Genomic DNA, 17447 nt, shown 5'->3' with positions numbered 1-17447 from the left:
ACCTGTGCTAATCAAATCCTTAACACATCATATATTTGATTTATCCCCATTGAAATCTGGAGGGTCCCCTGGATATTTGTCTATGGGACCAGCCCAGCATGGATCCAAGAAGGGATCATGTTGTCATTAATGTCCTTGAGTAAACAGGGATTTTCATTATAGATTAAATAAAATCACACAGTACACTGTTGAATATTCAAGCAAAAGGGACGTGCGCCTTAAAAAGAGGATTGCTCTGACTAATTCTAACTTTAGTAGCACCCTGCACTTTACTTCCTAATTGTTTCAGCTTTACAAGTTATATACTTTGTGAATCTCTCCCTTAAATCACCATTGCTTGTGGTAACATTTATTACCAGTATTCATTGTGTTCTAACTCTAATTTTGTTCAAGTCGACATGTAATCAAGTGACATTTAGGACCTTGGGAGATACTCTGCTGACTGTACATCCTGTTGGGTAGCATCCTCTACGGTAACAAATATATTGTCAGCAGTGCTGACCAATAGGAAGCTCTATACTTTATATGTCTACAGAGGTTAACTTGAAGGGCACCTGCAACTCTCAAATGGGTGTTGGCTCCAGACTTCATGGTATTACAGTTTCCGGGAGGAGTGCAGAGATTGCATATAACTGACTCAGTGTGTGAATGAGAAGCAGCTGGTGCACTATAGCCCTGCTTTCTTTATGGTGCCAGGCTATGTCAGAGCAAGGTGTTCAAGAGAGACTGGGGTTGCATTCTCAGGGTTTTGGGAGGGAGCCTCTTTTGGGGGATTTAGACTTGGTTATACTCCTGCAGCTTGAAATTCTTTTAAGAGGGCTACTGAAGAGATTTTTCACAGCAGGAGGCCAAGAGGAAGGTACAGCTGCCAATCCCAGTGCTGTTTATTAACTGTTGCTTTTAGCCACCACTGTCAAGATGCAGCTTCTATTACTCTAGCATTATTGCGCAAGAGGCACTTCATTTGTTTGTGTCGTCCTATTTTAAGTGCTCACTCCAAATTCATAAGGGCAGATTCTGCCACATTTACACTGAGTAGGGACTTACTCCACAAGAAGCCCCATTAAATCAATACGACTATTTGCAGAATAAGGTACATCATGATGAATGCTAGCAGAGTACGGCCAATACAAATACATTCTACCTAAATAAAAATAATAGAAATGTTGACCTTCTCATGCTCGGGCAGTTCAGAGCAGTTAGTGTATATGGGCCAAATTCTGTTCTCAGTTTCACCAGTGTATGTCACAGTCCTTCTGCTGAACTCAGAGTAGAACTGTAATTGAACACAGCATTTGGACCAGGAAAAGATTTTAAAGTGAATAGAGTTGCCGATGAAAGGTGCTGGGTTGACAGCCCTGGAGTGTGAAGTTCTTGGTTTATCCAAAGACACTGATAGTGCATTGCCCTGCAGGGATCACCCCCACTCAGAAGGAAAGGGTAGTACAGCCTCTAGGTCTATTCAGTCCTTGACCTCTCTGATGGAACTGCCACCAAGAGGGTGCAATCATGGCCAACTGTGGTGTTAGCTCTGTGATGTGGGTCTTTGCCTGACAGGGAACAGACTCAGACTACCAGCTCTTTCTACTGCACCAAGAGGTTAAAAGAAAAAGCATGGATTTCCCCTGTGAACATAAATTGTTTCTAAAATAGAGACTCTAAAATCTATCAGCTATAAAACGGTGTTAAAAATGCCTATATTTAAACCTACAATACTAAGGGCCAAATCCTGCTCTCATTCACACCCATACAAGCCCACTGGAGTCACCATTGCAACTATGAAACACTGTTGCAATTATGCAACCGAAAGGAAGTCAATAGGTTGCATGGGTGTAACTGACGGCAGAATTTGGCTCTAAGCGTCTTACTGAGTTCAATGTGAAGTATGCTCAGATCAAGTCCCTACAGTCAGGTCTTAGAAAACAGCTTAGTTCAGTATTGCCATGTTGGTAAAATGATTGGTAATCGTTAAAAGTGAAATCAATGAAGGCTTTTTGTATGACTTGTGAGCTAAAAGGTGAAATACTTACCGCTGTGACATACTGGTTGGTTTGTTTTGATCTAGGATTCTTCTCAGGGAGAGCAGGAGATGTGCACTGGGAAGGAGGTTTAGAGCCAGGATTTGAAGCACCTTCATCCAAGAATGTCTCTGTAGAGAGCTGGGACAATCCAGGATGAGCAGAGCTACTAAAACCACTGACACTTTCACCCGAAGTGCACTGGGATGATTCTGAACTCTCTGTGACTATAAACAGGAAGAAAGCATGCAAAGTTAGACTCTGTCTACGCCTGTAGTCCAACAGTCTTTACACATTTAAAGACACTATATCTTCCAGTGTCTAATATTTTAGGACTCTACTGATCCAAGCTGAACACTACACTCTGAGTGTGGCCTAATCAGTTCTTTATAAAGTGATAGACAATCTCCTTAGATGTATATACCCTTCTTGATTAAAGCCACCATCCTAATAGCCTTCTCCATCAGTGTGGGCATTGGACTGAGGGGGCGTGCACACACACAGAAACACACAAAAAGGTTAGAAGAAGGCTAAGATTTGCTAGGCCTAAGGAGTAATGTAGTGCTGTGAAGTGATGTGGGAGTCAGTGTCACCATTGTTTCCCTTATTTGGTTCATGTATTTAAAGAGTTCTGAAAATAAAAAGTTTAAGATAACCACCTGCAGAGGCACTACTTGTACATCCTACCCTGGGTGACAGTGATGGCTCTAGAGAGCAGCAAGAGCTGTCATGGTTGTTGCTACCTAAAACTAGAAATGTGATAAATTTGAGAGACTAAAAGTACAGCTTAAGACATAAATCACAAAGCATTAACAAATTGTACCTCTACACATCTGGGTGTGTCAATCCATCGAGATACACATCAGAACCAGAACAACCTGCCATGTCCAAAATCCTTACAAATCCCTTCTAATCCAGATGCTGAAATTCACTCACCCATTGAAGGCTGACTGCCAGTTTCCTGCTCCAGTTCATCTTCCTCAATGCAGGTTCTAATATCATATGACCAGTGGTAGAAGGGTGGTCCTAATAAGCCTGGATGAGGTGGGCTGGAATACACATGCAGGTTCAGTGATCCCAAAATGGAAGAAGAGGACTGGCTGCTTGAGGAAGATGTGCTACTGTTTGAGATAGTGGAATGCGGCCTTTTAAATGGAGTGGAGTGGTCAAATGAAGACACGGCTACTGATGCTCGAGATCTTGATTCTACAAGCAAACAAGAACCTTTGATCATTGGAAGGGAACAAGGTGAATAAGGGAAAATGCTATTTTGAACAAGAAATGAAACAGGATTGGCTAGCTCAATAATCTTCTACTATTTGAATTAAAATGTTATTGAACTGAGTTTAGGAAAGTCCATTTGTTCAGCCCACAGCTGCCCCCATGCTCTCCAGATTTTCTGACAAGGAGAGACTGAATACACTTGGAGGTCTGTATTGCTGAAGTTCCATGAGCTTAACAGAAATAAGATACTAAATCTACTACACCGATACAAAAGTAAGATCAATTCTTTGCGGAAATATGTTACAATCAACTTAAAAAAAAAAAGTGTGAAACAATTAATGAAGACAATCGTCCTAGCAGATTGGCAAGTGGGAAGGCAGAACAGCAACATAATGTGAGTAGTAGACAGTACCTGTTCCCTTCATGATGTAATCTATTGCTCGATCGCTTATGGCTGCTTCACTGGGCTTGATATCCATGAAAGGTTTATTGCCTATTCCCATTGACACCATTTCTTGCATTCTGAGTTCTAAAGTGGGGAAATGCACACATGTAAAATATCAGCCACTCCTTTGATGTTTTAGTTATGCTGCTATGGGAGAACAAAAATATTTTCCTCTTTCCAGTACCCTCGGCAGTAGCTTACTGACCCACTACAGGAGAGAAAAGCATTTATCAGCTGCAAACACTCGAGCTGTGGAGCCAGCCAGACACTGGTAACTTGAGCGGGTCAGACTTAATTTTTTATAAAGTAACTAGAAGGTTGTAAAGGAAACTAGAGGATTGTAAAGGATGGTTCCATCTCCTCTGGTGCCATCTCTCAGACCCATTTCATTATTATTATTGAATCTTTTTAACAGTAGGTGTTTTTTTTCCTAATGGCAAAGTGAGATTTGTTTTCCAACCATCCGCAAACATTACAGAATAATTCTTTAGAGGGAAAATGGGATGATCATTGTTTTCATCACCATTGAACATGACTCAGTTTCAGAACATCCCCAGTCACCACACCAGTCAAATACATTGCAATTCAAAGCAGAGTTCATAACTTCTCACTCCTACTAAAAATATAGCCCTGGAACTGGCACGTCATTTATGTCTAGCACAAATCACCAAGCCTATTGCCACCAAGGCACCACATTAGGAAGGTAACTTTAGTGTCAGGACTGTTTTACACAGTAATTTGAGACTAGCAGTACAAATATCTTCCCACCCTTAATTTAAGGTTCTTGGCAGAGAATCTACCCTTATGAAACTTTTTCTTCTGTTGAGGATGGCTAGTTGCTTGTGCCAAGGATGGAGACTACCAGAGCTGCATGAATATTATGGTACTGTTTTATTATGCATGCAACACAATTAGGGTGGCATGCTCTCCTCTCTGGGCCTGGCCAGTCTCTGCTCTCTTTGAGGCAGTTTGCCCACCAAGGGGAGTTTGGAAAGAACAGTCCGTGTGATTGGAGGAGATCAGGGGCTGTGATTGTGCAAATTAAAGAGGACATGGAAGGCTTCCTGCACACTCCCCCTTTTTGTGCTCTTGCTCAGCAGCTGGACACAATTTAACTCTTAGGGGGCTAATAGCGTCTTTTAGGGCTGCATTTCAAATCCTGCTCATGTAAGTAGCAACTAAAAGTCATTCATTACTATCTGAGGGCTATTCAGTGACATACGTGAAAAGAGTTAGTGAAGTCTCACTCCTGATCCACGCAGAAACCAGCTGCCATTACAAACACTTCAATTGCAGTTAGCACTAATTGGGAGCCTTGTTTGTATTCCCAGCATTGGTGCTCCCTTAGGACAGGGCTGAGGCATATTGTAGGGGAACAAGCTTTGCTGCTGTCCATGATGCACTGAAGCAAAACTTGGGCCTCCAGGGCTGGCTGGCACCTTTCACGAGCTCTAAATTAGCTTGAAAAAGCTTGAATCTAAAAAGAACAACTCAGGCTATAGATACACTACAGAGCTTACAGTGGTGCACTTATGCTGCTGTACTACTTCTAGTGCAGACGCTTTAAGCCGACGCGAGAGAGCTCTCCTGTAGCTATATCGGTGGGAGAAGCTCTCCTGCCAACATAGTGCTGTCCACATTGGCGCTTAGGTCAGTGTACCTTACGATGCTCAGAGGAGGAAGGGATGGCTTATCCACACTCCTGAGTAACATGAGTTATATCGATGTAAGCTGCAGTGTGTACAAAGCCTCAGTCTTTAAGAGAGTGGAACAGAAACAGAAGTTTTCCTGAACTCAATTTCATTGCAGGGGGAAGGATCAGGCCCTTCAACACATAGAGGCCTCAGGAATTATGCCCATCAGCCCTCATTTCTCAGTGGCTTTACTTCTCGCACTCAGTGATCTCTCTCAAGCCTTTGTTTCCAATTTCCTAGAGATTATCCTGATGATGTAAAATAAATGCCTTGCTGCAGAGAGGCTCAGTTTGTCCAAAGCTTTCAATATGCACAGATATTTTCCCATTCTTCTAGGCCTTAAATTCAGCTGGAGCCATCTACTGTAGAGTGCTAGGAAATATTTTTAAACCCACAAGGAGCCCTGGCACCCCAATGCCCCACCCCCAGGACTGAAGTCCTGGGCCCTGGTGCCTCCCGTGGGGCTGAATTCCCGAGTCCTGGCCTGCCCTGAGCCTTGGCACACATACATCCCATGACCCCTCTCCCCGCAGCTGAAGCCTAGAGCCTTGCAGCTTCATGGGGCAGAAGCCCCTAGCCCACCACCCTGCTGCAGGGCAGAAGGCCAGAGGCACTCCACAAAATAATCTATGAGAATTTAAGCCCTGCTTTCTTCTAAATAGCTTAGGTGTCATTAACTGACCCCAGGTCTGCAGTAAAAATGGACGTATTGTTTCTCTAATAATTGTGGGTTAAAGCGCACACAGCTCAACAGAAGGGGGGTAGGCACTGACTGATACATCAAGATCTTAGTCTGGTAGCAGAGTTTCTCAAACAGGCTGGGAACCATTCTTCTAAAACCCATTAAGGTAATGAAATGAATCTGAGAATACAGTTAATCACCATTAATCAGGCACATGATCTTTGATGGAATATTTACAAAACAACGGAGCCAAATTGAAGCTGACCACACACATATACAGCATCCTTAATAACAAAAATAAAGAGGTAAAAGAATCTTTCCATCTTATAAGAACTTAGAAACATCCAAATCCTTAAGAAGACATTGTTGCTACAAGTACTCCTCAGAAGGAAAAAAGGTCCTAAAGCTGCAGCATTAATTCATGGAACGCCCAGATGGATTTAGAATAAATATGCCATGTCCCTCCTCCTTTGTTCATATCTATTCCTTTCATGTCAGTTCTGAGTTTACTGTCGCTTTCTGTGCTACTTCTCTTTTGGTGTGAATTAGGAATTTCTGAGGGGAATTCTGAAGTGATTGGCTAGAGAAGAACAAAGGAAAAAGGATTTAAAAAGAGAACAGCATTAAAGTGGCTGAGTTAAAGCTTCAAATCGACCCGCTAGTATGTGTTAAAGTCGATACGTTAGTATCTCCCCAGAAATGTTTACCACCAAGTAGGATTCTGCCCCAAAGTTACTATTTTCTAATTTTCTTTTTTCTGAGTCATGTATTTAACTTCTAAATTTAAAGTAACCTGAAAAGGGGGAGAGGGGGAATCATGCCCTTTTCTTCATTATGTTGTATTGTATAAAGAAAGCCTAAAAGGTAAGAACTTTTTGTTTTCCTTTTTGTAGTTTTTCTTTCCTTCCCTTTCTGTTTGATTTTTACGTTAGAAATGTTTATCCTCTTTTTCTGTCTATGGATGACTGCAAAATGGTAGGAATAGGACATTAGAGATACCATAACTATGTCTACCATAACTACTTATGCTAAACAATCTGTTCCACCATGTACTCAGAGTGTCACAGCTAAATACATTTCCCAGACCCGAAAAAGAGCTCTGTCTAAGCTTGAAAGTGTCTCTCACCCACAGAAGTTGGTCCAAAAAAGGTATTGGTTAAAGATTTAATTTGTCCTTCAAACAAGGGCTGAGAAAGCTCACAATTCACATCTGCAGCTTCTGAAGAGTTCTGTGACAAAACCAGAGCTCCCTGTACTGATATTTCTAACATTAAAATGAACGAGGAGAGCTCTTTACCACCCTGCACGTTTGATGAACAAAACAAAAGGTCTTACTCATGCCTCTAAAAACAAAACCAAACAAAACCAAACCAAGAAATGACAGCAATCCAATTTTTTTTCTTCTGGAGCTCACTTTTAAGTACTATTAGCTGCACTTGTAAGAAACAATGCTACTTACTGTGGCAAGACTGAAAACCAAGTGTGTATTCCACATAGTTTCCCAGGGGAATATGTTCCATACTTACCACCATTAAGTGTATACAGTAGTTGTAGCCGTATTGGTCCCAGGATAATAGAGAGACAAGGTGGGTGAGGCAATATCTTTAATTGGACCAATTTCAGTTGGGGAGAGAGACAAGCTTTCGAGCGACACAGAGCTCTTCTTCAGATCTGGGAAAGGAACCCCCCCAGCATCACAGCAAAATGCAAGGTGGAACAGATTGTTCTGAGGGACCATTCAAGATAGAGTGGCCTGTTAACACCTCTGCAGTCATATGACAAAAAGAGGAGTTAGTGGGTTACAGATCGTTGTAATAAGCAATAAAAAATCCAGTGTTTAAAAACTAGGTTTGCCCACAGTGCTAGCAACGTATCTAAGGGGCCCTCCGAAAGCCTGCTAATTGTAGAGAGAACTTTATTGTGCTGTAATTGTTTTAGGAGTGCTGTTTGCAGAAGCTGTTTTCCGGTTGCTTTTTTAAAATTGAAGTCTTTGGTGACTGCAGACATAAAAGGGTCACCTAATGTGATTGTTTGACTTGCCTTTATAGAATTACAAGGAGTAGACTGCTAAACCCTTCACTCTCTTTCTGAATTAAATAGTTGGTGTACCTCGGTTTCTCAGAGCTTGTCTCCAAAGAATCCTTCCTATTATACTGGTCCAAGCAATTTTAACTTCTCTTGAGTATGCTTGAAGGATATATGTGTCCTGGGATTTCCTTCTCCTTCTAAACCAGATTTCAAACCGTAGACCACTGTCTCCAACATTCTCTGTCATCCCAATCTCAGCTGTCTAAAATCATATTAAAAAAAGCACACATTCAACTGCATGGAAACATTTATAACAAACTGATTAAGTGAAATTCTTTGCATTGCTCATTCTATGATGGTAGAAAAATATCTTCATCTTGATTCCTTGGTAGTACAACTGTACACATAGCTGTAAATATTTCTGTTTGAATTTTCAATATCCCAAGAGTCAGCACTCTAGATTCTCCAGGTGATCTCTCTGTAAGAGCAGCATGGAGCTGGCAGTGTTAATCTCTAGGAGAAGCACAGCATCTTCAAAAGTTCAGAGAACTGCAATGAATTAAGTTGAAGCTGAATATCTGGGGGCAGATCTTCAGCTCGTGGATGTTGTCACAGTTCAACTTATACCAGCTGAGGATCTGCCTCTTGGGGTCTAGAATGCAGGGTGAATGCTCCATATATTGCCTCAGTTCAACAACACAGGTCAGCATATACTTAAAGTTAAGCACGTGCTTTGGTGAATCAGGGTTTTGCATATATCTGGTGTTGCCAACAAGGGTAGTTGCAAACCCTGGCTTCACACACATACACCACTCAAGACCGAGAGGTACAAATCTGTAGTCAGCATGGTGGCTGAGAAGTCATAACTACATATCAGACGCTTCTTGTAATGAAAGAAATGTTAAAAATAATTATTTCTACAAGAAACACCTGATTTCCTGTGAGTCCTGTCCAGCAAGACACACATGCACTTACGATACAGTGTATATACACACAGACATGTTTTGCTCATTTTACTCATCAGTTTCTGTCTCTCTCATTTCTTCCAACTTTTAAAAAACACATACAAACTACTTGAAATGTAACATGCAATGGAACTGTGATCCATCACCTACCACTGTCAAACAGATGGGGTTCCTGTCCATGCAGAATACTAAGCAGATGGCAGGAGGCATGCTGCATTGCACATGCTATCCAAAACATTACAGCAGGATTACATTTACCTTGAATGACTGTTTGTACATATAGATGTCATATCCCCCATCAATCTTTTTTGTTTTGCTAAACAAGATGAGGTCTTCAAAAAGAAAGACATGTCTCAAATACTTCTTTCTTCCACAGCAAACAATAAACTCATCTTGACATCTCAGCTGTCCTTGTTCTTTCAAATTGACCTGATTGGAAAAAATGACAATGCTACTAAAGATAAGTTTCAGAGAAGCAGCCGTGTTAGTCTGTATTCGCAAAAAAAAAAAAAGGAGTACTTGTGGCATCTTAGAGACTAACAAATTTATTTGAGCATAAGCTTTCGTGAGCTACAGCTCACTTCATCGAATGCATCCGATGAAGTGAGCTGTAGCTCATGAAAGCTTATGCTCAAATAAATTTGTTAGTCTCTAAGGTGACACAAGTACTCCTTTTCTTTTTACTAAAGATAAGGGAAGGCTGGGCTGATTTTGTGCAGTCCAAGGAAGAATGGGGGAAGGGCATTATGTCACATAGATTGTACGCTCTTTGGGCCACGGACTGTCTTCTTGCTCTATATTTGTACAGCGCCTGGCACATGGGGTCCTGGTCCACGACTAGGGCTCCTAGGCGCTACTGCATATATATAATAAAACAAAACAAAATAAAATAATCTGCCTCTTAGCAACTTTCTGTCTTTGAATGAAAACTGCAGCAGCGAAGCCAAGATATTTGAAAAAGAAAGGAAGGATTGAAAAATGCTTACATCACACCCTCTAATGGCATCCATAGCAAGTAAGTCGTTTCCATGGCGAAGCTGGAATTTCACCATTTCTTCAGCTGCCCTGAGATCATTGAGCTCCTGCTCCTGGGTCTTAGTGCACTCTTTGATCATATCTTTTAGAAGAAGAGCATATTTGCTCATTCTTTGAATAGGCTTCAGCAGATAGGAAGCCAGATCCATCTTATCACCCAAATCCTGTTGTTTATTCTGTGGGAATATTAAAGGAATGTATAAACAATATTTGATATACTGCATAAAAGTATACACAGCAATGAGCAGTGTTCACACAATTCACACAATTAAATAAGAAGCTGGATAGTAATTACTTTAAAGAATGTATTTCCATGGCTTGTAAGCAAAGCATCCGATTGTGGTTTGTTCTTGCTGTATAACGCATACATTCCAAACTGTTCTTCCTGAAAAAGGAAAAGGTGTTATTCCTTGTTATTTTCTGTTTTTCCAGCGATCAAGTCCTTCTCCATTTAGCATCAGACAGTTTTGTACAGACATCACGTAAAGTTTATAACACCCGCCTCCCCCCACAATGGATGTATTCCAATCCAAAGCTGCAGGAGGTGCTATAATTTAGACACACTTTGGCAATGGACATCCAAGGACCATTCATTTAGGAGATTTAGTTCTCTATCATTTATAGCTCTTCCAGATTGAACAATTTGTCATCTGTTTCAACTATCTGTCTATGGTAGGTATTTCTAGAACACCTTTCATTTCAGTATCTAAATGCTCAATCAGCCAGACTGACTTTAAACAATATTGGCAACTCATGTGAGTTGACCCAATGACTTTGCAGGATCATTCATGTGAGTAAGGGCTGCTCACATGAGAAAGTGTTTCCTGCTGTATGCTAGAGTTAATTTAGACCCTTTAGAAATTGTAAGGACCTCCAGTTGGTAGGGTCACAAAAGTACCTAGGCACCTAAATCCCAGTTTTAGGCTCCACTGCAATTCCCCAAACTCCCACCAAACCTTGTAGGTGCTTAAAGTCATTTGGTGTCTAAATTTTCAGGTTAAAATTTCCCTCAGGGCTCAAGTTTCTTCCTCTGGGCATGTGCACTGCTGCCTCCCTCTAGGTGTCCGGGCACTTTTCTCCCATCTAAGCCCCAGAGCAATTCACGAATTGCAGAAGACAGGAGTTAGCTTGCCTAATTCGCATGCAGCACCTGATCTTATATGTGTGCTCAAAGGCTGCCTACCAGATCGGGTCCCATTCCAAATCTGGCTGGAGGAGATGGTGACGGCAGTTACCACCTTATAACTTTTAGCACAGGGGTGAGAGCACTTGCCTGGGATGTGGACTCATGTTCAATTCTCCCCCCCAACAGACCCAAGGGGGAGAAAGGATTTGAACAGAAGTCTCCTGCCTCTCAGGCAAGTGCTTTAACCATTGGGCTAAAAGTTATAAGGTGGGTAGCACAAGCACCTTCTTCTCCGGCCGTTTGCAGGAGCTAGGCAGGCACCTAAGGGAACGTCTACACTGCATTTTAAAACTTGCAGCAACAAATCTCAGCGCCTGGGGCTTCAGACTCGGGCTTGTGGTGCCACACTAAAAACAGCTGGGTGGACATTCGGAATTGAGCTCTGAAGCTGGGGCAGTGTGTTGGGCTTCAGAGCCCGAGCGCCACTCAAGCCGCAGCATCTATACTGCCATTTTTAGTGCCGGAGCACAAGCCCTGCAAGCCCAAGACTGAAGATGCTCTGGGCTCTGGAACTTGCTGACGTGAGATTTAAAATGTAGCATAGACATACCCATACTCATTTTCAAAAGAAATTCTCTAGGTGCTCAAGCCACCTGACTCCCATTCATGAATTGCTAGCAGAAATGGGCACCTCCTTGCAGCCCAGACTTAGGTGCCTATCTCCCTGAGAGGGACAGGGCATAGGACACACTCATGTTCTCAGCATCTCCCATTGGCTAGCTTAGGCGGCTCCTTACCTAGTGTGTTGGCCTTTGTGAATAGCAGTGTTGTTCCTGAGATTTTCTAGGTGCCTGAAAGTTATGCACTATGACGCTCAGTGTTGCAGCACCTAAGTCCCTATGTGAATCTGGGCTTCAGGTCCCAGTGTTGAGTGTGGTATAGATTAATATCTAGATAGCATTGTGCCCAGTCTAGTCTTTAGGACAGAATGAAATCTTCTCCAATAACTGAATGGTATTAAAGCATATGAAAAGATTCCCTTTTAAATTCTCTGGACATGAGGGAAGCTTCCCAATTTATTGGAAGTTATAAAAAGATCAGGCGAAATCAGTATTTTCCCATTGCCTTGGAACACTGAAATAAACAATCTTTTTCACTTCATGTGTTTGTTTTCCTTCTTATTAAACAAAATTATCTTCTTCCTTCCTTTAAACTAACAGGACCCAAACAAATCATCTAAGGATAAACAAACAGATCTTCCCCTCATAATACAATCCAAGCAAGGAACCAATAAATAAATGTTTTTCTTTTCTAAGAAAAAATAAACCTAGATTATTAACCAGCCTCTGATTTTTGCCTGATATTGTAGAATAGTTCTTCAGATAGCTTTGTGTTGATACAATACAGTAGTTATAAAATACAGAACAGTTGTGCTTCCCCCGCTTTATCCATCAAATAATAAAGGAATTCAGTTATAAATGATCAGGTTCTGTAATATGTTCTCAGGCAAAACTCCTGTCAAAAGATCAATTTTTCAGTTTTCCAGGTTTCTTCCTCCTCTTTTTTCTGTTTCTCCATCTTTCCCTTTTTTCCATTTTGACACTGAAAATGGGAGGGGGGTAAAAAAAAAAAAGCAGAAGGCAGGTAAAATAAGTTTGAGTTTGAAAACCAAAAACATCTTTGGTTTTAGCTTTTCATTTTTTCTTCCAAGAAAAAAAAAATCAGAAAATTTTGAAAAAATGTCTCATAAATATATTTATTTTTTGATAAAAACCCCATCAATGAAAGGCCATCCTTTGTCCTAATCTTTACAAGGCTCTGCCTCCTTTTATTTTGTTATTCCTAGTATGAGAACAGGATAATGGAGAGAAAATGCGGAGGCCTATATGAGCTGGAGACAGTTTGATCCCTGAAATCCTCTGCTGGAGCCCACAGAATTAGAAGAACAATATAAGCCTCTCTATCTCCTGCAATGGCTAACATATAAGGTGGCAGCCCCAGCAATAAAGAAACGGTATGAAGTTTAGTGTTACAACTCCCACTCCAGGCTCCCCTGCATTACTCCCTCAAGTGTAATTCTCAAGAACATGGGGAGCAAGGGCAGGTCCCCTTCCTCTGGGCTTAGTGATGGCTCAAAAGCAGATTAACAGAGTATGAGTGAAAACTGCCAGTTAATTGAGTGATGGGACTGGCAAGAGCGAACAGGCTTGCTTTTCATCCAGATACTGGAACACAGCCCAAAACCACTACTCAGCTGAATAGCAGGACATATGAGTCAAAGACAATCTGATGCTACTGAGTACCAGCTACAAGCAGAAGAACATGTCATGGTTCCCTTGTGCATGCACTCACAAAACAAAGAGCATGCTGGGAGAGTCATTTGGAAGGGCAGTGCTACAAAACATTCTTGCCCAACTTCCCCAACAAATCAACCACATTGTAAGTGGCACATTGGTATTTGTTCCCTTCTGACAAGTAGAACCCAGGAGAGCAAAACAAACAAGCTCTTCATGTGCAGGCCGGATATCTGGCAAACACAGGATATGAACCGAAGGGAATGGTACAGCATATGCTCAAGGATGAAGACGGGAGCGGGAAAAACAGGAAAGGAGCAACTTCTTGTGTGTCACCAGACTGAGAAAAGACTGACCTGGTTATTAAAGTTGTCTCACCCATCCAACCCCCGCCCCCCACAAAATCAATAAAGCTATCACTTTCCTCTACAAAGGGAAAGAAAACTCAGATCCCAGCTCATGGAACTATCATTCAAATTGGCCACCCTGCTATGGCCCAGAGCTTTCAAAAGGGTCTAAGACATCAGTAAACTACCACTTTCATACTAATGGTGTCTAGTAATGAGCACTAAAGCAATCTCTCTCTCTTTCACCCAGACCTTGAGCAGAAAATGGCACTATGTGCAAAATGCAGCCTGAAAGAATTTGAGTCCAGGACGCAGAGAATAAATAACCACAGCAAATTTCTCTCTTATCTACCAGCATCCTCCAACCTACTAACCGGGCATTATGGACAAAGTAAATATCAAGGACTGACACATCGATGCTGGGGAACGTCTGCAAGCTGAGCACAAGCAAAAGGGTCCTAGATGGAGTCACTTCTGAAGGTCAGAGTCTGGCCCAAAGAGTTAGTCTTCCAGTGTTTGTAAAGCCCATTAGACCTGAACAACATTAAATACTCCAAGTGCTACAGTGGCCTGACAGCCAGGTTATTAAATCCCACCTATCCTCTGTAATGTATGTTCTAGAAAACTAGAGGTAGTATGCATTGCAAAGGGGATGAGCAATAGAATAACTTGCTCCTTTGTCAGTAACAGCACATACAGCATAGAATGCTTTTCCACTTTACAAACACAAATTAATCCTCACAACACCCTGGTATGGTGAGAAAGTAATAAAATCCTTACTTTTTCATCCTAGTCAATAGGAAAAAAATCACAGCTGTTGCTCCAGGTGAAGGGCCTACATTAAGCATTCACAACAAAAATGATTCCCTTTTCAGATCATCTCCTTACTTAAAACACAGTGGGCTATTTAATCAATCATTTATTGTCAGGGTTGGGATATTCTTTTGTGGTTAATACTGGATACACAGATGCATTAGGAAAGAGTAAAGAAACACCATGTGAAACTGGATGTGTTTTTCAAGCCATTATTGTTCATTTCCCAATTTCTTTTAACATTACTTTGACACAATTATCGCATGCCAGAAATGGCTTCAATAGACACTATGGGAATTTATTAAAGTGAAACAGGTTTAGAAAGCAGAAATAAACAGACAGAAATCTATCTGCTTCTGCTGTAAAGCAACATCTGAGGATATGTGGTTCAGACAAAGATGGCTATTATGGACTATAACAGTGGGGCAAAAGTTGTGTAAGATATAATAAAAAAAATGAAGAATAATGTTCAATTAGTGTGACTCACAAACAATAAGACAGTATTTGTTAAGATATGCTTTTCAAAATGGGAGAAGGGGACAGACAAAATACAAAGAAATGCAAGAGCAAGCAATGGGAAAGATTTTAAACCCCTTGAACCCCGGGCTGCTACTGCAAAAATTATTCACTTAAAAGTATCCAGCCTTCTATATTACAGTACTCTCTACTTAACCATTGTATATGAGCACTCAGGACCACAGAATCATGACTGATGATGGCCAAGTGGTTAAAGAGGTAGGGAAAAATAGTTCATTATAGTGAGAGTAACCATGACCACTATAGTTAAAAGTTGCATAAAAGCATTTCTATTCTGCCCCATCTGCCTTTCTCCCTCCCCAGCTCTCAGTCACTTTTGATTTTTAGGCTGATATTATGATGTCCACTTCAAAATGAACATGTTTGGAAAGTCTAAACAAAAATTATTCCAGTGTTTTGCCATATGTGGAAAATGAAAATAAAAAAGTTTTTCCCATTGTAAAAATGACCTTTTTTTTTTTTTTTTTTTTTTTTTAAAACACTGGTAACATTGAAATGACCAGTATAAAGTTGAAATTTGGTATGGCAATAATGTTATTTGAGAAGAACCTTTGTATGTTCTGGTGAAAACCGTTATATATTTTTCCTTGTTATGACACATTTAAATCACTTTATCTGGATGTACAATACATTTTACACAGATTATCTTGCTAAACTTGAATGCATGGTAAGAAAGGCTGAACTGCACAGGTATGTGTGGTTAAGTAAGATGTGCAGTGAATGAGGTAAGGGTTTCACATCCCCTACGTATCTGTGTACCAAAAATTGACCAGTTTGTAATATGTGCAGAACTGTCTTCTCCTGTAAAACTCCTAACGTGTGTGGAATAGGACATTCCAGTGGTGTCTAATACAACAGTCAAATATTGAGGAATTTCCTGATGTTCAAGTGCTTGCCCTCTCACCGTAGCATTTGATTAACATTATTTTTGATGGAATTGTAAGTTTAAAACAACATAATATGCAAAGATACATCTTTGAAAACATTTTATAAGGAAATCCTGATCACCAGGCCCATTCTACTTATCCCAACAGCAAAAATTGACCTTAAATCCGTTTTTCCCAACCTTTTGAAAGATGGGCCTTCCCTTCAGGAAAATTAATCGCATGCCCCTGCAACCCTGCCATATGTTGCTAAAGCCCTCCCCCTTTCTCTTCCCCGTGTTAGCGCCATACTGAGATTTCTGCAGGGGAGCGAGGGGCCTGGTCCACACAGGGCCTCTCAGGAAGGTAATGACATGCTGACTTGCATGACCTCCTCACCCCCATCAGTGGTCCCTCATGTCCTGACAATAGACCAGCACCATTTCAGACATTCTATGCCCCTTTCCACAATGGCTGCACCATCCTCTGGATCAGTCGTGCTGATGCAGACTCCCCATACGTTGAAAGAAGGGATGTGCCCTGAACTCCCTACTAAGAGAGGGTCAGAATTAGGCACACAGCGAAGGAGGCCCAACAAGGCATTTCCAAACAGCAAAATGTTAGTGCTTTTAAATGTAATATTTTAAATTTATTTTTCTGTCCAGACACTGATTAGCCGAGTGGAAATGTTCATGTACCACAATTAAACTACGAGTGGAATGCTGGAGCCGGATACCCAAAACCACGAAGCCACGCATCAGACCAGGCCTGGTATATGCAGAATGATCCTTCTGCCATCCCAGAGCCGTCCCTTGGGTAGGGCGAATGGGAGCGACCATTCCAGGCCCCGCGCTTTGGGGGTCCCTGCGGGCTGGTATGATTGGCTGGCGCAGTCGATTCCGGAAGAGACGAATCCATCACTTCTGCCCTGGGCCCTGCACCCCCACAGGGACAGCCCTGTGTCATTCAATGCATATCCCTCTGTGTACACATTATACACAGAGAGCACATACCACCATCTTTTCTCTGGTTAAATGTCTGCTATATTCAGCGGGTGTGGTTCACACATGTCAGAGCAGATGTGTAAGCAGCAATTCGATGCTTTGTCTATTGTAAGAAAATTACTGTCAGTAAGGTGAGATTGTGGAATTTAAGATTAGTTTCCTCTTGAAACAATATCAGCGCCCCCTCGTCCCAACTCACTTGTTGACATTAGGGTGATCAGATGACACTAGGTACTTTCCCAGTATGATTGCAAATAATGTTACAAGAGCACCTGTGCATTGGTTCATAATAGGAAACAAAATTAATAGAAAACATATAATTATAGAAAACTGAAAACTTAGAGGCCGTATTACTTCTAGCAAATTTAGAAA

At 41.4% G+C, this 17447-nt stretch overlaps 1 protein-coding gene across 5 annotated transcripts in view; it reads right to left on the bottom strand.

Annotated features, from left to right (window-relative positions):
• Window positions 1–17447, bottom strand: part of PLEKHG4B (pleckstrin homology and RhoGEF domain containing G4B) — a 168166-nt gene that overhangs the window by 16550 nt on the left and 134169 nt on the right. For all 5 annotated transcript variants that reach the window (XM_043508576.1, XM_038390722.2, XM_038390724.2 and 2 more), the window contains 7 exons: window positions 10387–10476; window positions 10043–10267; window positions 9315–9485; window positions 8173–8353; window positions 3655–3771; window positions 2955–3224; window positions 2031–2245 (listed from right to left, as the gene is read on the bottom strand). In XM_043508576.1, the coding sequence (XP_043364511.1) occupies window positions 2031–2245; window positions 2955–3224; window positions 3655–3771; window positions 8173–8353; window positions 9315–9485; window positions 10043–10267; window positions 10387–10476 (1269 nt within the window). The remainder of the gene's footprint in view (window positions 1–2030; window positions 2246–2954; window positions 3225–3654; window positions 3772–8172; window positions 8354–9314; window positions 9486–10042; window positions 10268–10386; window positions 10477–17447) is intronic.

The sequence above is a fragment of the Dermochelys coriacea genome, chromosome 2, assembly GCF_009764565.3.
Source record: "Dermochelys coriacea isolate rDerCor1 chromosome 2, rDerCor1.pri.v4, whole genome shotgun sequence".
Lineage (NCBI taxonomy): Eukaryota > Metazoa > Chordata > Testudines > Dermochelyidae > Dermochelys > Dermochelys coriacea.
This window is presented reverse-complemented; position numbering and strand designations above follow the sequence as displayed.